The sequence below is a fragment of the Anas platyrhynchos genome, chromosome 1 (assembly GCF_047663525.1).
Source record: "Anas platyrhynchos isolate ZD024472 breed Pekin duck chromosome 1, IASCAAS_PekinDuck_T2T, whole genome shotgun sequence".
Lineage (NCBI taxonomy): Eukaryota > Metazoa > Chordata > Aves > Anseriformes > Anatidae > Anas > Anas platyrhynchos.
Genome location: NC_092587.1, coordinates 183,856,697 through 183,881,246, shown reverse-complemented (window position 1 = coordinate 183,881,246; position 24,550 = coordinate 183,856,697). Strand labels below are relative to the sequence as shown.

General features: G+C 42.2%; 1 protein-coding gene across 4 annotated transcripts in view; it reads left to right on the top strand.

The window, feature by feature from the left end:
• Nucleotides 1–3,152, top strand: part of PDS5B (PDS5 cohesin associated factor B) — a 110,278-nt gene extending 107,126 nt beyond the window's left edge. For all 4 annotated transcript variants that reach the window (XM_072032620.1, XM_038174670.2, XM_038174672.2 and 1 more), the window contains one exon: nt 57–3,152. In XM_072032620.1, coding sequence (XP_071888721.1) covers nt 57–92 — 36 coding nt within the window. In that variant the 3' untranslated portion in view covers nt 93–3,152. The remainder of the gene's footprint in view (nt 1–56) is intronic.
• Nucleotides 3,153–24,550: the final 21,398 nt, after the last annotated feature.

Here is a 24,550-nt window from a genome sequence, read left to right as displayed (position 1 = left end):
AGACTTTTTTCATAACTTTTCTGTTAAATATTTAAAATACTTTTTTCCCCAAACAGGTGCGTCGCAGAACTTCGAAAAGGGAAAGGCGATGAGTGAGCATGTAGTTATCAGCCTTCCAGGTGAAAGCTTTGAAGAATGCTTTTAATATAAAGCTTGAGACTGAACGAAGCTGTTAGTGCACAAATGGGGTTGCTGAAAAAAGACAAAGCCTATTTTACTTTTACTGCCCCGGCATTTACAGTCCCTAGGTCACAAGCTTTAGCCACACACATGTTGATATCATTAACTGTGGGTTTTTGTGAAGTGTAATGTGCGCTGGCTTTGTAGACATATGAACTAAAGAAAACTGTAAATAGTTCTTTTTTTAATGTTTCTGACTTCTAAAGTGCTTGTATAGCTTTTATCTGCGGCTTTAAACTGACAGTGCCCCACTGTTTATTGGATCTATTGATTTAAAAAGGAGCAGAGTTTGTTAAAAATTGATCTCAAGCAATATCTGTCAGTGTTTGTATTTGTACTCTTGTTGACATTTAACTGTGAAAAAAAATCAGTTGAACAAATAGTGCCACTTTTGCCACTATTTGTTAAGAAGAAGAAGAAGAAATGCAATAGTGTTTGTTTCCTTCATGAATCTAACCTAGTGTTTACCTTGAGGCACCTACCTGTCATCAGAGGTGCTAAATTACTTTCTTTTACAGTTGAACAATGTTGGATAGAATAATACAAGAGATGCAAATTGTGGAAGAAGTTGTTTGACTTGTTTTACGCCTCAGTATTGATTCCAGACTTTTCTGGACTTCTAGTGGCATTGAAAATTCAAAAAGGATTTAAAATATTATAATTTTAAAAGTGTGTTATTAAATAATGTACTGAATACCCTCCCCAATTTATCTTCCCCTATCAGTTTTTATTAATCTACTGTATCAATAAAATTCTGTAACTGAGTTTTTAATAGTCTAGTATGTTAATGTGTATAGATATTTCCTTCTGAACATGATGTTCACAAAGAGCAAATTATTACTACATTATAATACGAAATCTGATATATAAACATTAGTGAAAATACAGTTCTTATTACAATGTAAAGTTAATCACAAAGAAAAATTTTATTGATGCAGTGTGTCTTTATAAAGCTGTTCTTGAGAGCCAAGTGTTTTGTATTTTATAGTGAAGTTGCATGTTTATGAAAAATGTGCTGAAAATGGGATGTAATGTTTTTTTTGGAAACTCGTATCTAGCAGTAGTATATGGTAGGTTGCCTCATGAGAGAACCTTCTATTGAAAGTTTATTGTACTTTTTCTTTTTTTTTGTGAGCCAAATTTTTTTGGTATGAAGAGCTAAGATTTTGTTGAATGATTGCAGTCAAGTTGATGATTGCAGTCAAGGTATTCAAGATTTGAATGAAGCTCCATTTTTATTTTATGACCATAGAGAAGGTTGTATTTGTGTTTTTAGGTATAATCTGAAAAAGAAAAAAAAAAGAAACAAAATACTTAGTCAATATCCTGTATGCAGTTTTACAGTTTACAAACTGTCTTTGAAAACCAAAATGTATAGGTTACTACACTATGCTAAGCCAAGCACATACTGTAATTTCAGGTGCTGTTCTCTCTCCGGTTCCCCACCGTTGAAAACATATGAAAAAATCAATTTCTAACTTACAAAAAAGTAATCTCATTGAATAGTGGAGCATTTTCATACAATCCATCAAGAAATATGTTACAGTTGCAAGGTGGCTTGTGAAGATTAGAGGAAAGGATAATACCGAAGCACGGATTTACCCATTTCTGAACTACGATATCACTAGTAAAGAAACCTTTAGACTTTTTTCATTATGTATTTTTTTTGTTACTGATGTAAAAAGTGTTTTAAACAACTAGATTATTCTGCCTCTGCTTAATTCCCCCCCACACCCCAGTATTCAGCTTTTCAATATTCATACCTATAGGTATGGGGGAAATGCTGCCTAAAAGGGCCATTATGGTTGGTTTGAATTGACTTTGAAATAGCTGGCACAACTGAGCTGGCTTACTTAGGCTTCAGCAGTGCAAATGCAAGTTGTTTTTTTTATTATTTTGTTTGTTTTGTTTTGTTTTTCCTTTACGGTATAAAAAAATTGAAAGCTAGCTTTATATTTTCCTCTTTGACTGAATTGCACTGAAAACATTTATGGAAGATGTATCTTTAAGTCCATTTTATACAAAAATATGAAAAATTGATGTTGAAACTGCTGCAGACTCTTGAGGCTTTATGTGCATAAACATGGTTAGGTTAAACTTCATCAAATATTGATGCACATTACTGATCATAATGTTTAATGTAAATTTTAAACTATAGTTTTGCAATTTAAATGTTGATTTCTTGGGTTATAATGTGTAATTCATTATTTCTTGAGAAATAGGCACAGCAAATATTTCATTCTTATATTCGAACCTCTTCTAAGTTCATTCTCATCTCATAAAGAAAATGAATATTTTATGTACTAACATTTTGAGATCTGCGTACAGTAGCTACAGTAGAGTATAATTATGTATAAAAGATAAATTGCTAACATTCAGTTAGCATGCTCTTCTGCAATGATAATGTTAAGTTTATAAAAATGTACTGTATTACATTAAAAGATCAAATTGAACTCACTGTAACAAGTTCCAGTATGAAATTTGTATGAGATTGCCGAAGTATCTTGCTGTACTTTGCAGCAAATTAAGCTTACCTTGTGTTAAATTTCTTCTTGCTGCAGTGCAACAGGAAACTTTCAGTGATCTGTAGTTCATATATAAAATGCAAACAGTGACTGTAATCTTCATACTAGAATAATTCACTATAATTCCAGAAGCATGTTTTTTTTTGTTTTTTTTTTTTACTTTTCACCAACTGAGATTATTAATATTTAAGAGTAGCTAACCCACAAACAGGAAGGAAATAAATGAAATTGCTTGACAGTTGTAGTGTAAGTACACCTTATCCACCTAGGATAATCTGGATTCCTATATCAATTATTTGACTCTGCCAATTGACTTTATTTTCTGGCAAAATGAATCCTTTTTCAAATATTCTGTTGTTTGCTCTTTTGACACTTCAATCTATGTGAACAAAACCAGAATTTACAAAAAAAAGTATTCATATTAAAGACACTTCCACTGAATATGAATATGTTCAATTTGTGACTAACTTGCAAAAAGCTTAGACTTGAAGATTAAATACTTCATTTTGGCATAGCATTTGTCATCTGATGTTCTCAAGAAAACCCACTTCACAGAGCTGTGAGTGCATTTGTATTGCTATTGATTAATATTTTGCACATGTAGGTTTTGACACATGATCCAAGCCTGCTTTTGTGAGTGTATACAGTAGGCTTTGGATCCAGCAAGTTTACATCCCCGTGGTTTTGTGAGATTTAGTTCTTAAATGCGTTTGTCATGTGCAAATATAAGTGCACATCCACGTACATTGATACGTTTCAATATCCTAACACTTCTGCATACAGGGCATGTAACAAAAAGGGAGTATACCTGTATATTAAAACATGTACACCCCTGACATGCAAAATTCTGAGTTTGTAGATGGAAACTTCTTTGCAAACCTGTCTGTGCTTAAAAAAACATACATATTTTGCAGAGATTGATGTATCTCTACCTCATCCAGGTAGGTGCAGTACATACTTTACGAAGAATTTTTGAAGTAAGTACATTCAGGTATACCACCCCATGCTTGTCCAAGGCAGTATGTCTACAAACACGTGAGTAAGACAAATACTTGATGGCCATTATTCTTCTAGTAGACTGCTGGCTCTTTGTTTTTACCATTATGAGGACCCAAAATGATAAAATTGATCTAACAAAGACCTTCTGTCCAGTCATCCATCAAGAGGAGCAGATTGTTTTTAATTTCCTGTTGTGCTTACAGGTTGTCACTCCAGTCTTTGCATCTTTGTTGGATGTTGCCTTCACAGATGCCTGCTAATTTTGGTGCAATTTCCTAATGCTGGCAGAAGTGACTTATGTTATATAGACATAAATAGACTTCCTGCTGTGTCAATAGGTTTATCCAACATATTTAGGACACTTGCTTCATGACATGCATTACAGCTTCTGGAACTCTGGTGCTTGTGGAAAAGTAAGAAGCCGAATATTGGCAAGGGGGATAGAAGTACAGGGGGAAAAACAAAACAAAACAAAACAAAAACTATTTGATTTGAATTTCTTCAGTTTCTGCTATCTAAAAAAATCTGCCCTCTGCACAAAGTTCACCAAGTGCCATTATATTTGTATAGGCAGGATAAACATAGTGTTATACTGTGTGTGTATGGAGTAACTGAAAGGTTTCACATTTGACATTTTTTTCAGTGCCTCACTACAGTCACGGTCTAGTTCATAGTAGCACATTTGTTTATGCAATGGTGATGTATGTGTGTTTTTTTTGTTTTTTGTATTTTTTGAGATAGCAGCATCATATCATATCTATGTAAGAAGGAAGAAAGGCTCTCAAATACCAGTTTCCAGTCCCACAAATCAGTATTGCAGTAATCATGTGATAAGTTTAGAATTAGCTTTAACATATATAACATTTTCAGAGAATGACTAACATCATGTAAGATGTTTTATTTAACATCTTGTAAGATGTTTTATTTGACTAGGTGTATTTCTGATACTTGTATCTTACCTCACATGCATAGATAAAAAGGAAGGAGTATTTTGAAAATCCAAACAGTATTACTGAATACATTTCCTGCTTGGTCAGAAGTAATTTTAGTATTAAAAAAAATAAAATTATTTGCAGTTCACAATTTTGTTGTTTCTGGGCAGATCCAGAGAACTAAAGGTTTCAGATACTACGTTTGATAAGTCTCAGTATTGTTGGATTTTTTTAAATTTTCTAGACAAGATACAATCACTGCAATTATGACATTCAGTATAACAGAAAATATGAGCTCAGTAACAGTCTTAGTAGTAGTAATTTCTGGTATTATAATACAGAAGAAAATGTTAGAATGAAACATTCTTCCCCTAAAACCTTTAATATGTTGAAAAGTCATGCTGATGATGTAAGACAGCTTTCTTCTAAAGTCACAACAACTTGAAATAGTCTGGTTGGGAATGTCTTCGGATTTTTTGGTAGATATATTTAAAGCTTACAGATTTCTCTGTGTGTTGGTTTTTTTTTTTTTTGGTACGTTTATATTCAGGAAATTAAATTATTGTAAACTAAAGATATTTTGAGGAACAGAAGAGTTTTGAATCCATGCCCAATAAAAAAGTAAGGTTAATTTTAAGTAGTGAGGTTTTTTTAGCCATATCTATATATGCAGTAACATATTACATGAATCTGGTGTCCACCAACATTTCTCTGGAGCTTTTGACCTACCACATACTGAGGCAGTAGAAAATGCCTTTGTGTTCCCCAAATGGTAATTGCTGTTGTCCTTCCATTAATGTTACTTTCAAAAGATACGAGCTGGAAGAGGTAGGGAGAGAAAGGTGACATTTTTTTTTACCTTCTGTTTATCTTCCGCTGTATTGTATATGGCTTAGGTGAGTGAGAAGTTTTGAGGTATGTAGGTGTGTTGAGTGAAAAATAGGATGTTATAAGTGAGTTACTAATTTGAAAGGTGCTACAGAGCTGACTAAAGGGTAGGGAATCAACAGATGAATGAGATGGGAGAGTAGTTACTCAATACGAGGTGGCCAGTGATAGGAGTCTTCTATTCAAACTGAAAGCCTTCATGAGGGAAGATAAATTAGTGTTTTTTATTTACTATTATTTTTGAGAGAGACGTGGATACGTTGCTTTCTTTGATTAGGAGGAAGAGGTAGCTGGAGTGTTGCAATATGTGTCAAAACACTCATTGAACTGAGACTAATGCTCAAGTGGTGCTAGTGCAAAGTGAGGGTAGCTGCTACTGAGGCCAAATCTCATTTGTAAGGGATTTGAAATAATTACAAACAGGCAGATTCTATCCTCCATAGGTAGGAAGGTAAGAGAACAAATCATCCATCTGAATGCAATGCTGGAAATGAGGCAAGAGAGGTCAAGAAAAGCAATTTGGAAACAAGAACTCTAAAAGATGCCAAATTGTGCACCTGTAAGCGGTGTTGCACTGCAGATAGCAATGATCAGTGATGGTATCTTCTACGTGGCCTCATGAAATCTTTCAACTTGAGCTCTTTTCTTGGTAGCTTTTTGCGATACCCTTACAGTCCAGTCATCTTTAGCCATTTCAGTAGGCCTTGTTAGCAGCCTGGAATGGTCCTGCCCTCCCCTCATATACCTCACATACATAATGCCCTCTCCTAGATGCCCTGTGTCTTGTCATTGCTGCTTTCTGTTCCCTTCAGTGGGCCCCACCAGGCAAGTTTCTGAATCTTCTAACTCATTTGTGATGAAGGAAATGCTACTGTCGTGCTGCTTGTTTCACAGCCATCAGGTTGTGGAACAAAAGCAGCCATCTGACTACTGCCCCATACTGGAAAAGGTCTGTACAAGCTCTGCATTTGAACTAGAGAACTACTAAATGAACTGCTACCTTTTGTTATCTCCGTTTCCCATTGTCTGGTGTAGAAAGCTCTTCCTGAGGTTGTAGTAAATCAAAATTGTGAAACCATCTCCCGATATAGCCAGCATTATCCAATGCAATGGCACATAAGGACTACGTAAGTAGCCAAGTTTGGTTTACATCGAGTTTTGTGTTTGGGAGAACAAAAGGAGGAATAATTTGGAGGGATATTGGGCAGAAGTTTAGTTCAATTCTTGCTGCTTGTCTTAGGGAAGAAGCAAGTCCTTGATACAAATGTGAAAGAAAAATGATGATTTTGCAGTAGGGAAGATCAAATTTTGCTAAACCGTTTTCTTGGGTTCATGGAAGGAACAAGAAAAGTTACTCATAAAATATGTATCACTTTAGAAACTTTTAATGATTATGTGCTTGGGTACTATCCTGACCAATGTGTGGAGATGGCTTATGGGATATTAATTTTGCATGGGGCAGCATTTTAATCTCCACATGGATCTAAAATTGAATTTTGTTTTCTTCGTCCTAAGCTGCTCTAGTGTTTGTATTGGTTGTTTTTTGATAAAACTCCTTATATTTCATATTAGATCAGTATCCGTTACCCTCTTTCCTTTTTTTGTATTTATCCAAAATAAGGAAACGAGATTGCCATAACATAGAACTAGTATCACTAAGGGCTAACATACTGAGCTTAGATCGAATCCTCAGTGTATCAGGAGAACACTTTAAATCCATACTTAATTCACTGATTTACTCAAAACCTGTGACTACCTTGTCAGTTTTTTATGCTACCATTTGATATTGAATTTGGAACATAGTTTTCTTTTGTATTGTTTTCTGTTTATGTAAGTTGGGATAAAAGAGCCAATTGTGATCTACCTATTAAAAACACATATGTATGTTAATAGATTACGTAGTGTGTTGCTGCTACATCCCAGAGCATCACAGAAAAACCTTGTACGTTGTTTGGCCTCAAATACTTGTTTTCAGTGTAAACCAAATGCTTCTCTTGGAGCTCATGGAGCTGTAAAACAGCCCTCAACAGTCAGGACCTCCCTTCTGTTTGATACACATACGCTTATAGAAATGTTTTCAATGTATACAAATACTTGGCATAAACAGCAAAATGAAGGTGGAGCTTTGAAATACCATCTATAGAGTATTCAGAGCATTGTGAAACATTTGTCTGTGAATGATGACACATGCACACTTACGAGAAGAAAGGACTGCTTAAGGTTGGGGAGTGTTTTTGCATTATTCAGAGAAGCTCCTACTCCTTTCTCCCTCATGCTGTGTAAGTCTGTATGGGCAGTGTGCATCATGCCAGTGGTGCTTCTTTAAACTTCCTGATGAAATGCTAGAAGAACGGCACAAAAAGCTCTGTGGCCTATTGTCTTAGCAACTGACTCAGTCTTCAGAAAGACTCGATGAGCAGGTGCAGGGGCTCTGCTTTGGGTGGGGAGTAGTTTTTCAGGTGATCCCCTGTCCTTTCAGCTCCGCAGCAGGAGAGAAAGGGACACATTTCAAAAATATCTTCAGAACAGTGCCACTTTTTCAGGTCTGTTTGTATATCTAGATTGGCTTGGGCGTACATCAGTTCTCAGAGGAAAGAACTTTCTCCACGGTTAGTAATAAAGTCAGGGAACGTTCTTACAGAGATACCTCACCCTATCTCGACACACATCGACATTGGGCCGATATGCCTAGCTCAAGCAAGGACTGAAGGGTCTCAGTAGATCACCTGCCTTTTGGAGCTGATGTGGCTTTGGCCTTTGGGTTGCCTGGAGGTCCCTGGTGGCCTTGCTTCTGTACTGAGGAGCAATGCCCTTGTTGTTGTTGCCATTCTCAGCAGGAAAATGTAGTCCTTAGTCCTGGAGCTATCCCTGCTTAGGACCCACCACTGCATTTAAATTCAAGAGTGATGAGGACTTGTAGGTAGCTGTTAAGTAGCTGAGTCATCCCGTTGTACTACAAAGGGACTAAAAAAGGGTGATCCTCAGCTGAAATTCCTGGGCTGAATCATTCAGACAGACAAGTAGAGGGCTTCTGAAGGTGGATCCCCTACTTGAACCTGGATTCCCATAGACTTGGTCATGAAATGTGGTGTTCCTGAGCTGTTACCTCTAGGAGACACAGGCAGATACTGGCCTGCCCATCACTTTCTGTTGTCTTTAGCCATATTTCTCAATTCCTCTACCGTGTTCAGTTCAAAAGCAGGAGTTTCAGCCAGGAAATTACTTCAGGTCTTTTTCTTGTGAGCCTGTTGCTTTTAGGTCTAATTTGTATGTCACAGTTGTGATATCAGACGGCACTTTGATTTTTTAACTGCATAGGTTCAGAGCTTAGGACATGTTTTAAGCTGTTTATTTCTCCTGCAGGGCTTCTGTCGAGATGTTCTGCTTCTCGTAATTGGTAATTATCTGACAGGAGTGCAGCCTGTGTCCAGGCATTTTATGAAAAAAATGTAGTGGGTTGGTGGGCAGTGCTCTGTCAGAACCCAGATGAGTCTTGGAGCAGCGGCTGAAGGTCTGCTCCGCCCTAGTTATCCACCGTGCATCTGTCTGCCTGCAGCCTCATCTGTGCTTTCATCAAGCTAAAATCAGATTTCACCACTCAAAAGCGAGAGCTGATGAGCTGCATCTGGTAGGGTGGTGCTACACACACTGTGGTGGGGTTTCTTGAATATCTACTCCTGTGCTTGATATCTCCATCCTTGGAGGTCTCCAAATGCTGCCTGGACGTGGTCCTGGGCAGCCTGCTCTGGGTGTCCCTGCTTGGGCAGGGGTGGCTCCAGGGGGCCCTGCCAGCCTCAGCTCTTCCATGATTCTGTGATTTCAAGGGAATGCCACAAACTCCTGAAGAAAAAGTGAGTTAGTGTATGCTTAAGAGGGGATCCTTGAGAGTCGTCATCATCGTGCTTGCTTTTTTTCCTGTCCTTTGATGTCTATTACAGATACATTCCTGCAACTTAAAGGTACCGAGGTGGTGAGTAGGAGAGGAGGTGGGAGCCTGGAGCGTTACTCCTCACCATATGGCACAGGGAAATTGCTGTCTCATGTGGCAGGGAGAAGTACAACCATTTAAGAACCATGGTTATCAAAGTAACCTGTATTTATTTCCTTTCTGTCATTTCAGTTGTTTCTCTTCTGAAACATCTGATGTTTTGATTTCCTACTGAATAGGAGCTGAAATGGCCCAGTTTTGTCGTGTACAGCAGGTTGTGAGCATATGCTGAAAACCCCAGGTGTTCCTTGGGCTCGGATTGCGTGTATGTCTGTGAAAGCGTTCACCAGTAAAACCTCCAACACCTTTCAGGCAGTGCCTTGTAGGTGTTTTCCCGCTCATACATTCACAGTTTTAATGTGCTGAAGTAGACTGCAGTGAAATGACCCTGAAAATACACCTGAAAGGCTTAGAGGTATGTTACATTGCTTTCCTAATTTGAACCAGAGTCCTCATAGTCCTTACTCCTCTTCACATGTCCTAGACTGGTGTGGGAATGGTCTCAGTGGCTGCAAAGGGCTGCCAAAGTAGGGAGAAAGCTCAAATCTTCATGGGGGAACAGAGTGCACTGTGGCTCTGTGCAGCAGGCGGCATCTGAGTTCAATAAAAGATTGGCAGTAGCTGTGGAAAACGCCTCAGAATGAAAATGTGACACACGAAAACGAGAATCGAAAGGAACACCCTCCCTACCTGCTTCTTTTTGCCTTCCGTGTCTTCTAAATTTCTTTTTGTTTCTGCCATGGATTCCCATCTGCTTTGTATTTTTTCCTTTTTGTTTGCTGCTCAGTAGGACAAATACGAGTGAGGAAAGCCAAGTTTATCTCAAGAAGAAAGCATGTCCAAAACTTACAATGCACCATCTCTTTTGTCAGCAGCACATACTCTGTGCTCTTTGCTGGCCCTTGAGGCTTTGATGAGCAGCAATGATCGAAAACAGCCCCTGGAAGTGAAGTTTTGTCTCCCACCATCACTGGAACTTGCACCTGCTTGCACAGATCTGCTGTGGCTGAGTGCCAGAGCTCTGCAAGAACTCGTAGCAACAGAAAATGATGGAATTGGGTTAGGGAAGAAATACACTGTGCAAATCCTGAGGTATTGTGTGCAGTTTTGGCACCCTCTGAGAATGAAAGACAGTGAAAAAGTCGTACAAGGTCAGTGGAAGGCCACTGAGATGGTCAGGGCCTGGAACACAGGCCTTGTGAGGGGAGGCTGGTGGTGATGGGATGGTCAGCCTGGCTCTGGGGGAATTAGCAGCAGCCTGATGGTCCTGCAAGGAGGTCATTAAGAAAATGAGCTCAGACTTTACCACCATGTGTTGCTGTGTAGGAAGAGAGTTAAAATTCAGTCCCAGTGTAAGGAGAATCTTGGGAAGACAAAAGGACCACACTGAGATGAGTCAAGCAGCAGAACAGGTGCCCTCCTTGGAGATGTCCGTGAGCCAGCTGGGTAAAACACTACGCAACCCTGCCTGACCCTCACGGCTGACCCTGCTTTGGGCTGGAGTTTGGACTGGAGACCTGCTGAGATTCCTTCCAGCCCAAATTGTCCTGTGAAGCCTTTCCTGTGACAGCATAGCTCATTTAGTGGGTATCGTGAAGTAGGGAAACTTCCCTTGACTTGGCAAGTTTAGGTCACAAATCTAGCATAAAATTTTTATTCCACCTGCCATTTAGCATCATAGAATATCCCAAGTTGGAAAGGATCCACAAAGATCATCTAATCCAACTATTGGGTCCCCAAAGATCACCCCAAAACATCAGACCGTGTGTCTGGGAGCATTATCCAAACACTTCCCAAATTCCAGCAGGCTCGGTGCCACGACCACACCATCGTCCATGAACTTGCTCGTCCATGAACTTGCTCAAAAAGCCTTCAAGTCCTGCACCTGTAGTGCTTTAACCCGGTCGGCAGCCAAACACCACACAGACGTTCACTCATCCTTCCCCCCCCCCCTTCTGGGATGGGGAAGGGAAACGGGAAAGTGAAGCCTGTGAGTTGAGATAAAGACAGTTTAGGGCAGAAAATAAAATAATTATAATATGTACAAAACAAGTGATGCACGATGCAATTGCTCACTACCTGCTGACTGATGCCCAGTCTAACCCTGAGCCTGCCCGCTGGCAGGACAGAGCGAGAAGCTGGGAAGTCCTTGGCTTGGCGTAAGCACTGCTCTGCAACAATTAAAACAGCATGGCATCAGCACTCTTCTCATCCTAATCCAAAAGATAGCACCCTACCAGCTACTAGGAGGAAAATTAACTCTGTCCTAGCTGAAACCAGTACAATATCCAAATCGTTTATGAAAATATTTAAGAGGACTGGTCCTAAAATGGAGGCCTGGGGAACCCCACTAGTGACAGGGGTGATGCGTGTTAGCATGGTGTAGAAGATAAATACAAAGCTAATAGATTGGTTCATCTTACACGTAACAAGTCTGAAAAAATGAATGAAGTGTGGGTTCAAAAGAGTTTATCCTGTGTGTATGTGTGTGTATGCATATATATATATATGCACACGTACACATATGTGTGTCTGCACACATGCAGGCAGCTTGAAATCAGATTTTTACTTCTAGGTGATTTCTAGTTCTCAGTACAAGTGTAGTACATTCAAGGCCCTGTATGGCTGTGGGCGTAAATTAAGGTTCTCCCAAGCTGATGAGTACTGAATTAAAATCTCAATGCACTGTGGTGGAGTTTGCATCTGAATAGCTGAAGAAGTAGGTTTGCACAGTCAGATTTGTTAAATTTTTTTTTGAAAATTGATACAGCAAGGTGAATGGTCCTCAGTGGACATTTGACAACCGGAGGCAGGTTTGAGTTGCTGGAGACATACATCTGAGGGACTGCAGCAGTTTCTGGGATCTGCTTTGAATTCCTCTGGGTATTCTGACAGCTTTTTTGGGGGCTGCTGGGGGGCTTCCAGAGCCTTTTGGGGGAACGTTTGGGTGCTGCTGTGGGTGAGGATGCTACAGCCTCATATGGGGTGCAGCCTATGCCTGAAGAAAGGGGACTCCGAGCTCCTGCTCCAGCTGGCTGCTGTGGCCACCTGCCCTTCCAGCAGCTCTGGGGCAGCCTGTACAAACACTGGCTGGCCGAGAGCAGAGCTCCCTGAATGCAGCAGCAGTTAGCACTGGACAGGGCTGGGGACGCTGCTGGGAGCAGCCTGGTCATGGTCAGGACGTGCCATGGGGCACAGACCTACAGTCATTGGGGCCATGGCCTCTGTACGCAACGTCAGTGGTCGCAGCTCGCTTTGAGGGCCCAAAGGGGAGCACAGCTCTGAGGGACGCTGGGGCTGGGGAGATGGGCTTTTGTCTGGTGAAGGTGGGTGCCTGGGAGGGTCCGTGTTACAAAGCAGAAGAGCCATGGGAGAGCAGCGGCTGCAGAGCTTCGAGGATGACCAGAACGATCAGCCAGGCCTACAGGACCTGGCAGGTGCAGAAGCCTGAAGGCCCAGCCAGGCCTCGTACACCCACCTGCACCCAGGGAGGTGCAGGCAGGACCTTCTGGGTGAGAAATGGCACTCCAAGCACAGCAGAAATCAAGAGCTGATGGCTTCTGGCCCCAGGAGCATGGCTCCTGCTCCCCATGCAGGTCAGCTACTAGGGAAGAAACTCAGTGTCTGGCAGCAGATGAGGGGTGGGAAGCTCCCTCAGTGCCGCTTGGCCAGCTAGCGCAGTGACACTACTGGGAGAAAGCAAGGAAGGACAGCAGTGGGAGACTCCATCCTGGTATCTAGGGAGCTTTGCTGCTTGCTAGGGGCTCAGATCATGTTCTTCTATGGGGTCACTGACAACGTTACCAGGGAGAGCTGGAGCAGGTTAAGTTCAACTACATGGCTCTGGGGGTGAGAGCCAAGTGCATGGGGTCCTATTTATCTCCTGGACCCTGCTGGTGGAGGTGCTCCTTGAGTAGGAGTGGGTGTGCAGATACTGTTAAGAGAGATTTGTTTTTTATGACCACAGGACCCTCTTTGAGGACTTGTTGGGGAGAGGGAGGATCCACCTGACCAAGTGGGACAAAACCATCTCTGCCAGCAGGCTGGCCAACCCACTGAGGGGAGCTTCAGGGTAGGAGTGGCAGGAGGGAAATGCTGACCCACCACCAAGCAAGAAGCAATGGGCCAGATGGGCAATCAAAGGGAATCAACAAAAACAGGGCTGAATGGGGCCAACCTCTAGGGTCTGCACACAGATAAGGAGGTGCCTGTAGCAGAGCGTTGTGGGGGAAGCTCGCATGGCTCTTCTGGAAAACCAGCAAGACTGGGTGCCTCTATGAAGTGTCTGTGCACAGCTGTAGGGCTGCAGCCTCACTGGGGTTGCAGAGGTATCTTGAGACAGCTCACGGGACTGAACATCGCCATGGATGGATACAAGCTACAAGAAAGATACTGAGTTCAGGGGAGGGCTATGAAGCTGGTGAAGGGCCTGGAGCACAAGTCCTATGAGAGACGGCTGAGGGAAATGGGGTTGTTTAGTCTGGAGAAGAGGAGGCTCCAGGGAGACCTCATCACTCTCTACAACTACGTGAAAGGAGGTTGCAGTGAGGTGGGTGTGGGTCACTTTTCTGAGGTGACAAGTGATAGGACATGAGGAAATGGTCTCAAGTTGTGCCAGGGGAGATTTAGGTTGGATGTTAGGAAGAATTTCTTCATGGAAAGAGTGGTTAGGCATTGGAACAGACTGCCCGTGGAAGCAGTGGAGTCACAATCTGAGTTATTTAAGACACGTGTGGATGTGGTAAATAGGGACATGGTTTAGTGGTGGTAATGTTAGGTTGTTGGTTGGATTTGATGATCTTAAAGGTCTTTTCCAACCTAAATTCTATAATTCTAAGTGGTAGCTGAGGCCTTCTTCAGACAACTGTCAGAAGCCTCATATTCAGAGTCCCTGGTCCTCAGGGAGAACTCGGTCCTTTCCAACCTCAGGGATTCTTTGGCTCTGCATTACATCCTGCCTTCTAGGAATCCTGTGATGAAAATAGTGGTCCTGGGAGAGAAGAACTAGAGAATTCTCTAAGGAGTTGAGTGTTTGCTGCAATTGAAGACATTTGGATGATTTGCCTTATTGTAAAAGGACAACGGGATATGGCTGCCTCATGTTTAGCCATGCCTCATCTGCCACATTCTTCCCTTTTGACAGGTAAGGTAGTGGTTTGGTTACTGCAGTGTGCACGGCTGCTGGCAGCAAAAAGAGCAAGTTAGCTCCTTCCTTTTCTGTTGAGGGAGGAAATTGCCTTCTCTCCAGCAGCCTTGTTCTCCCTCTAAATTGGCCAAATGAACAAGCTGATGGAAGAGCTGCTCTGCTGGCAAGAACCGGACATAGAGGCTGCTCCATCAGCCTTTTGCCTCATTGCAAGAAGTTTTATTCAAACTCCTGGCTTGTTTTTCACCCAGTCACTTAGACCTCTACAATACTGCTTTGGTTATCTGTGTTTTGTTTTTATTGAAAGCCATAAAGAAGCTATCCCATGTCTATGATTATCCTTGCTGTCATCTTTGAAACTTTTCCAGTTCTGCTATTTCATTTTGACATGCTGGAGCTGCCTCCGGTTTTGGCACAGTGATGGTTTTTTATTCCTTCTAGTAATTCCAGCTCCTGAGTATTCTTCCTCAAGCACTGAGCCGCTGTTGGAATGAAAGCATCCATCTAAACACTGGTCTTGCTCGTGAATGGTCAGCTGAGAGAAAGAAAATTCCCCAGCTATGGAAGTTTAATTCCTCCAGCAGGGGTTGCATTCCTCTGCATTACTCAAGGAAAATTTAAAATGGCAGAAAGTGTGAAGGAAAGAGACTGCTTCTTCACACCTCTGTTTCCTTTAAAGCTGGTTGCTATTCAGATGAGATCTTTTCCTTAGGATCATGAGCACCAACTGAGACTGAGGCAACTGTACTGGCCAGGGTTGTGACAGGAGGAGTAGGTGAGCCACCACTTCATTTTCCAAACACAAGAAAAAAAAATCAATCCAAACAGCTTGCTATCACCCCTCACCCTGTGTGTGCTCTTGTTAGGCACCTTCAACTCATGAAATAACCCCAAATTCCTCAATACAGTGAACTCCACTAGTAGCGTTTAATGAGCACACTAGCTGGTAATTAGCTAGCAGTACATAGAAGTAGAATGAGCATACTAATGTGGTAGTCTGCAACTAAATAAGCAGAACTGCGTAGGCTCAGAATACCTGAAGAGGAAAGATCTCAGTGGTAGGGCCACTCTGTTGTTGGCAGGAGCTCCCAGTACTTCCCTTAAAACAAGGAGGATCCTTACTGTTTGGCTTGTTTAAAATTTCTGTTTGGCCCTGTATTTTCTGCTGCTTTGACTTGGTTTACTTAGCGTGTGGTGCTGTTGTCTGTTTACATTTCTGTGTCTGTTCCATGTTGAGTCCATTTTTAACAAGAATAATATGGGCTTTGTAGTCTATTTTTTCTCCTAAGTAAATATACATTTTCAAAGGTTCTTCAGAAAGAGGTTTGATTGTGCAAATTACTTCATAGGTGGCTGAATGTGACCAACAATGAAAAAGATGCCAACCTGATCCCTTCTGTGTTTCATGGTGCTGTAAACAATGCCTCAACATATCCACGGTCCTGCTGGCTAAGACCTGGCTGATGGTGGAAGAGCCAACTCTTGGTGGCCTACTCTGGGGGGCTGAGTCCAGAACATCCCCTTTTTGTCCTGACATGGTGGCAGGAGATCACGGCCCTCTCCCAGCCCAGGGAGAGGTGCAAGAGAAGTCCTCATATGAGCAACAGCTCGTGGCTTTCCGTGTTGGGCTTTGAACTGGTCCAAGCGGAGATGCTGGGCTGTGAGTGCTCCACACAGTGCCTGAGCAGCTGTATCCTCTGGGGGAAGGAGGAAACCTCCTGCAGGCTGGGTCTGGCCTGCAGACCCCAGCTGGGCTCTGCTGAGCTAGCCTGTGCTGTAACTGCACTGAAAATTATCTGCTCGTACAAGATTTATAATTTTTTATTAGCGTGGTTTGATGTGGGGTGTGTGGGTATAACTGATCACATTCTGAAAGTAGTTTCTGCTACTGGTTTGAATGTCGGCATCCATAAATCCCAGGCTGTTCGCACGTGTTAGGTTTGGCACCGTTTCCTAAGCGTTGCTTTAGATTAATGTTGACTTTGTATATGTATTGGATTTTTTTTTTTTTTTTTTTTAATCTAAGAAATTAATGTTATCATCATGAGAAACAAATAGGCTGTTTGAAAAGGTGTAAGGCTGAGTTATCAGTGTGGCCAGTGGGCGTTCACATGAGCTGCTTGATCCTATTATTTTAAACCAATGAAATTAGTGATAAGGGCTTTTGAGTTAGGAGAATGAACAAGTTTGGTGCCTCAACTTTATAAGTAGGTGTTCTCTTAGTTATCCATTATGGATCATAAGAAATAGTTAAGAATACATAGAGTATGCAGACAAAAATAATAACCCAATTTCAATTTTGATTTCAGTGCATTTTCTTAAAACTTCAGTACTTTCAGGAAAGAATAAATCTGGAGGCTACAGAATCTGTAAAAGGAAGGATAGAACAAGATAAGACATGCACACCAAGGACTTTAAGTAGATAAACAGTGTGGTGATTAATCTGAATGATGCTGGGTAGGATGATTGCCCAGGGAGGTGTGGAAGGGAGCTGGAGGGAGAGCACATTCCTCAGGACCCCTGGAAGAAGCAAGCCGATGAGAGATGAAGAATTACATCAAATAATTTAAGTATTGATTTATGCTCTGAGTAATTTCCAGCTGACTTAGTGGAAGTTGCTTTTTGCCCACATTTTAGTTGAATCTATGTGCATTGTTATTTTGAAGAAAGATTATTTTCTCAAAGACAATGTTTACAGTTTGCAAGATGATCAAACAGATGGTTTAAATTTGTTCTGATGCTCTGTGTTTTTTCACAGTCTCTTTGTAAGTTAAATAAACTTGAAAATGATCTGTCTAGAGCTGTGTCATTTCCCAGACAAGATAGCTGCTTGAGGACATGCCTGTCTTCTCTCTCCAAAGAGATAATCCTCATCTTCAGTAAATAGTAATGACTGTGATTCCCTGTCCTTTCAGGGCTTTTGTTTCTCTCTCCACCCTCCAAAACGAGCCTATGACCTCACTACCTCCTACCTAGCTTCTGAAAGAAGTCCTTCATTGTGCATGGACATTGGCTGTGTTCTTTTTCTCTTCCTGTTAGCCACCCTGATAGTATGGATATGGCCATGCCAAGAGCAGGGCAGCATGAAAGAAGTGATATTCCCAGTGTGGCAGAAGTGTTGTTCCAAGTGTGCAGCTATTCAGAAGTGCAGGCATTTCCTTTTAGCATCCCTCCAACTGTTCAAAGCCTCTTTTCTCTTGCTGGCAAAGCACCCACTGCAGCCCACAAATGATAGCCATGTGGGTCATTGTCTAAAGGGCTGACTTTTGGAGCTGTTTGTCCTATCTGAACTAGCTCAAGTTTGTTCAGACTGGCTGGTTTCAGTCCTCTGTAACAGGCAGAGCTGCTGTAGCCCTCAGTCTGCCTCTTACACAGTGGATGCAGTTAACAAAGATCTTTTACTGTGCTCATGGAAGAGCCTTGATTAACTAAGCAGCTCCAGAAAATTTAATTGTGCATGACAGCAGCATTTTTTAAATTTCATGTATTCATGTATTTCCTTTTTTTTTTTTTTTTTTTTTTTTTTTTTTGAACAGGGCTGCAAATCTAGTCTCAATTGCTGTGCACATTGCTGGAGACATTTTAATGATGTGTCTGTTGTCATTGCGCTGGGGTAGATGTTAGGGTAGATTCTCATCCTTCACAGAGTTTGGGGGGGTGCTGAGTTAATTCCTTTCCAAATTTCATTTAAGAAGAGCAGAATTAGATTGTAATTGGATACCTTGTGAATGTCTCTTCATAGTAGCCTTTAAATCACTCTTAGTACAAACAAATAGTCCTCCAAACCAACATAACAAAGACTAGAAAAGGATATTAATCTAGTGGCTCTTTATCTGCTTTGCCTGGCACAGAAATTCGGTGACAGAGAGAGGTATAACTAAAGTAAAGGCAGACTGGCAGAGTTCTCTCTCACTTTTTTTTTTTTTTTTTTTTTTTTTTTCTCATTTCCCTCTTATTTTCCTTCTTTTTCCTTTTTTTTTGGACTAAAATCAGAATCTTTGTTCTTTTCTGCTACATATTCTGACAGTCTTTGGGGATAGTAGTGACAAGCAGAATTAAACACCACTGTGATAGAAATTTCATCGCTTCTTTTAGCAGCAGCAGAACTGTCAAAGTGGTGGGCCATGTATTCGCTTGTCTCCTGCTTTAGAAAAGGCCTCAGCAATCAGATCCTCCTGAGCCAAGGTAGTTTGAGTGTTGAATTCCAATGAGACCAGGGTAACAGCTTATAACTGGAACAAGTCTAGCATGCATGTTGCTTATCCCTTATTACAATTTGCTCTGAGCTTTGCATATAACCATGGAAGCAGGCATAGTTGATACCATGGTTGCCTGGAAAAGTTAGGCAAAAGCTTTTAATTTTCAGAGTAGTGTTTGCAGTGAAAAGAAACAGATACTTTCTTTTCAAGCACCTATTTAAAAAGGGGCATTTTTGACAAGCATGTAACAATGTTTGTATATCTCTGAATTTGGGCTCTGCAAGTTGAACAAGCTTTCACTTCATTGCAGGTTTTGACGCATTGCTTATCTGCTCTTGGAGACAGCAGGACCTCCTTGTGCAGCTGTTGGTTGCAACTGCTGGGAAGAACAGGAAGTTATCAGGCTGTAATCATCTTTAGGTTTATATTCTGGTGTATTTTTCTACCTATGTGAATGAATAACAGCTAATCTTGCAGGTGTTATTGACAACATAAGACACTACCCACTGATCTCTTACGCTAGGCTGGATTTCCAGGTGACCAAAACCTTTTCACAAATACAGTTCTAGAGTTCTAGTTTTCATGCATACAGAGGCAAAATACCCAATGAAATAATCATCTGATCCAATAAGAGAGTAAAAAATATGTATATGCATATATAAATACTTAAGTGCTTCCTTCTATTCTTGTCAGCAATAAGCAGAGATCTCATAGTACTATTTGGGTAGGGGAAGGGAGAAGATCCAAATCTCTGTGATTCCTGCAGCTTTCATAATTTAGTAAGTCTGTGTAAGTCCTGTGTACATGATGCAGGGGCTAGAGCCTGGCCAAAGCCTCTCCTGCTTTGTTGAAGAATATGGCCCGCCAGAGCTGTCTGATGTAGGTAAGAGAGGAAGAGATCGCACAACTTGTGCATGTCTCCTGGGTTATAATTTGCCAGATCCCTGAATGAGCATGTGGACTATGGTGTGTTTCCCCCCCCCAAAAAAATATAAATCATCTACATTCTGTAATGAATAACTAGTCTCAGTCATTCGGGTCAGTGCTCCATTACTCTCTTGGATGAGACCTTCATTGGGGATTTATTATATACACTTCCACATTCCAAGACAGGCACCTACAAAAGTGGAACAGCAGACAAATGCTGTCGTAAAAGTTTCTGGCATAATTTAATGTGACAGGAGAGCAAAGGGATATAGGGAAAGGTAGTGGAAATGTCGTCAGGACAGTGCTTCTTGGTGCTGAGTTTCTGATGTGTTTATAAATGCTCAAGGAATTTTCATATATCCCTGAATACATTAAGTAAGCAGCCTATTCAGGAATGTAAATTAATATGGATTTTAATGAAACACTAATAAACCTCTCAGATACGGATGTTTTCAGGTAGGTATTTTTAAGACTGTAGCGTGATGTTAATTTGTAGCAGGTTTGATGCTGCTAAAGCTTTGTAAGGGAGCAGGAGGTGTTTTCGGGGAGGTGGGGAGAGACTGGGTCAGGTCAGAGCGGGTGAAGAGCTTGGCCTTCATATCAGGGCTGAGAAAATCGAGAAGAAAGAAAAAACAGAGACAAGAGCGAGCCAGGCTCTGAAGGTATGGATGTGCAACTTCATGTGTTAAGGGTGCATTTTAAGTAAAACTCTGTGAATCCCTGGCTTAAAGCTGTCTGTTCTGTGCCTATTAACACCAACATTTTGTTTGTTTGCTGTTTTCAAGGGCTGCTGACGGCGGGCAGCATCGCTGTTTCTGAGAGAAGCAGGAAGATGTTGGCAGGGGCTGTCGGAGGACGGGCGTGCGAGACCTTTGCTGCTACCTTCACCCCTTACACCGCGGAGGCCAGGGGCCGCCATTTCGCGCACTGCCCCGGCTCTCCCGCCCCCATAACCGCGGGGGACACCCGGGGGGAGCCCTCCGGGGGCCGGGGCGAGGGAGAATGGCGATTAGGGCGAGTCGAGGCCCTCTCCCCGAAGCTGCGGCCCCGGGAGGGGAGCGAGGGGAGGCGGGGAGGGCGGCGGGGCTGCGGGCGCCCATGGCGGGCGGCAGGTGGCGCCGCCGTCCCCATGCGCCGCGGCGTTACCCCTGAGGCGGTGGCGGTGCCTGGCAGAGCGGCCTGGTGGGCTTGGAGCCGGGCTGCCAGCGTTGCCCCATGCTTCAGAAAGCGTTTATGGTTTTATTTCCCTCCCTAAGGGGGTTGTGTGCATCTTAACGCGGGCCGGAGAGGGAAAATGTCTCCCAAACCTTCTGCCTGCTTCTTGTTGCAGCCGCTGTGGTGCGCGGCTTGAGCTGCCTCACAACCGGCTTATCCTGCTGTTACTAATTTCATCCCTGTTGCAAAACAGTGGCTGGAAGGTAGCTGAGGCGACAACCTCGATGGGCTTCTTGCCTCCTTCATCCTGACAGCACTTGCGTGGTGGGGTCTGTGTCATCCCGGTACCGGCTGGGGTGAAATAGGTCAGAAGCAGAAGGGGCACCGACCGCTTTGGGACTGAGATGTGTTTGCATAAAAAGATGCTATTTTTTGTACAATTTTTTTTTTTTTTCTTCCCTCAAGCTGCTGAACCCCATCTGGTACCCAGCATATTACATTAAAGTTAATGGCTCTGGTTTGTAGAGCTGTTCTGCTTTCCTTAATAACATTGGGGGGGACACAAGTAAAATATGTTTGTTTACATTCTTTTTTTCCATCAAAAAGCAAACAACAAAGACCAGAAAATTAAAACTAACTGGAAAAATATAACCTCAAAGCGCAATCTATGTGTCTGTACAATTGAAGGGGATAATTTGCAGGTTAGTTAGTTTATCACATATTGAACAGATATGCCTGTTATCAAGCACAGCTATCCAGCATAACACATCACTATTTGGCATTATCATATGCAAGCACATGATTCCCATTAAAATAAAAAAAATCAAACAAAACCTTAGGGCTGTCATTGTAAATTGCTTCTAGTTGCTCTTCAGGGTGAAAGCCTTTTTCATTACTTTTCCTCCAGTTTACTGATTTTTCTATTTCTCCTTGTTCGCTCCTATTTTCTCTAATAATGTAGGGAAAAGAAGTCAAAAGCTTATATGATTTTCAGAGGGCCAATTTTTACACTAGAAAGAAAACCTATTAAGGAAAGAAAACCTATTAAGGAAAGAAAACCAAGAAAATGTTATGAGAAAGTAGGTTTCAGAAAACAAGCAACCAAAACAGATCTTGGAAGGAGCCTGGAAGCAGCTTCAGGTTGTCCAGCTCATTGTGACTGAAACATCTGTTTCAGTTTTATGTCTTAGAAATATACAGTTTGATTTTAGGAGGGAAGTGACCTTCCCATTGTATAGACACTCATCAGATCAGTAAGTAGAACCTGTTGTTTGGTGTTGGCGTTCATGTTTAATGACATAAGTTACTGAGATATCAATGAAGTGCCATAAAAATGGTCCAACAGCTGGGAAAGAAACTTTCTAACACAATACTTACAGAGCAAAACTTACATAGCTCTTTGAAATGATGAAGGGTGTACAAATACACATGTTAAAAGCTACTTCATTATGATTTTTTTTTTCAGTTTTGGTGATGATGCCAAAAGATGATGTAATATCTGGAAGTCATTTGTATGAGTTCATCCTTTAAATCCCAGTTCTCCACGCAGTGAGGCAACAAAAGGACAGGTTTCTTGCCCCCCCCAGGCTGAGCGTGGACAGCCTTGTAGGAAGCGAGACACAGTCCACATTTCCACATAAAAGAGTGAAATCAGCCCTACCAGGGCAATGAGCAGGGAGCAATTGTTTCGTTTGTGTCAGTGGGCATAGCTGACTTTTCTGGTGTTACTCTCTGGACTTGAGAAGCTTGCTGATGCTTTCTGTATTCTCTAAACACTCGCCTGTAGAGGGGATATCAAGGGGAGAGAGAAGAGCTAATTACCCTGACTACTTCATCTCTGCCCAATTTCCTCCCTGATTAAACAGGGCTGACACATGCTTTGCATGGAGATTAAAGCTACTTTGTTATAGAAAATCATCATTAGGGCTGACCACCTAGTTCTGCAGAGCCCAGTGGATGTTTGATTTGGCATGCGTGGTGGAACGCTGGGTATCATGATAAATCTGACAGGCCTTTTAGCTGGTGAATAAGCCATAGGTGGATATTGGTTCTTGCATATTCCTTAGCTATCAGAAGCAGTTTAGAGAAGGCAAAAAAAAATAAAATAATAAATTACTATTTCTACCTTTCTGGCCTATTTTTGCCAATGAATCTAAGGAAGCAGGAAGAAAGGGAGTGATAAGATTTGTAGGGATGGAAGTTAGGTTTTCCAGAGCAGGCTGTTGGGCTCCATTCACCATCCCTTCATCACCTGTGCTCTGGGAGCTGGCTTCCAGCACTGTGGCAGGCTTTTCCTGAAGGACCCCTCAAGTTCAGGTCTCCTCTCAGGTTGTGACCCATCCCTCAAGTTAACCCCAGCTTGTCTCTCTGCAGGATACAGGCCACAGCACAACTCTGGAGAGCAGCACACATCAGAGACAGGATTGCTCTCCCCTTTCAGGCTAGTGTCAGCTTTCCTTCTTTTTCCTTTCGTAGAAGCACGTGTAGAAAGACAAGCTGAACTGGTCTCTGCACCTCAAGTGAATGTTTAGTACAAGAACCACACCAGCACCTGCTCAATCTTATTTTCAAAAGCTTCCTGGAGTTTTCTGTCCTCTGGTGTTGGGCTCCATCACAGCTTGACTGTCAGCAAAGATGTCTGCAGTGTACACAAACCTTTGGGAAGAGAAGGAAGATGAGAGGATCTGCAAAACTGTCAGCACACACAAGCTGCAAATGCCTTTACTGCATCTCCAAAACTTCAAAGCCCAGGTCTGGGCTCCAGTGTGTCAGCATCAGTCTCATCACTGCCAAATACAGAGTGGACAGCTTCCGTATTCAGTGTGCTGCTACACAGGTAGTAGCAGTGTTTCTTTGGTTATAGCACTGTGCTACTGACACCTGCTTTTCCACTCTGACCTCCTCTGCCCTCTCCAGAGCTGCTGCTTGCCAGAATTTTTCTCCCTATTCCACGGGAAGGATGTCTCTGTTGTTCCCAGGCACATGACCTTGTATTTATATGCATCGATTTTCAGTCAGAGTTGAGCTTCTTCTGTCAACCTCTGACTCTGAGCAAGATGAGAGCATGGGATGGACCAAACATTCATTGATTGAGAAAAGAATAAAAATCAGTTTTAAACTAGATTGCAGTGGCTCCTGAGCTCACCGGGAGAAAAATTTGCTTTGAAAATCAAACTCCAATGGAAACAAACAGAATGGACAGTCTGAAGTGCTCCTTTGCATAAAATCTTCTCAATTAAAAAAATAAATAAAAATATAAAAATGAAAATAAGCACAAGAAATGTTTTTGGCTCCTATGCAGAAAGACAAGGGGTGCAACTCCCCATATGTGACATGGAGCTAATTTACAATGAGGTAATTTCACTTCTCGGAGGTGAGAAGGTCCAAACAGAGAAGACCCTCCAAAAGGGTGAGGTACCAAGTGAGACATCCCGAGCATCAAATAAAACCCGGGCTCCCCCACCTCTGGAGTGCTGCGTCCTCTGCTCAGGCTGAAACACCAAAATACGCTGACCCTTTAAGCCCCAGATGTTACACAGGGGAGACCGAGCACTACACCTCATGCATTACTCCTCTGCGTGCTGGGGTCCAGGGTTCAAGTTGGGTCTGGA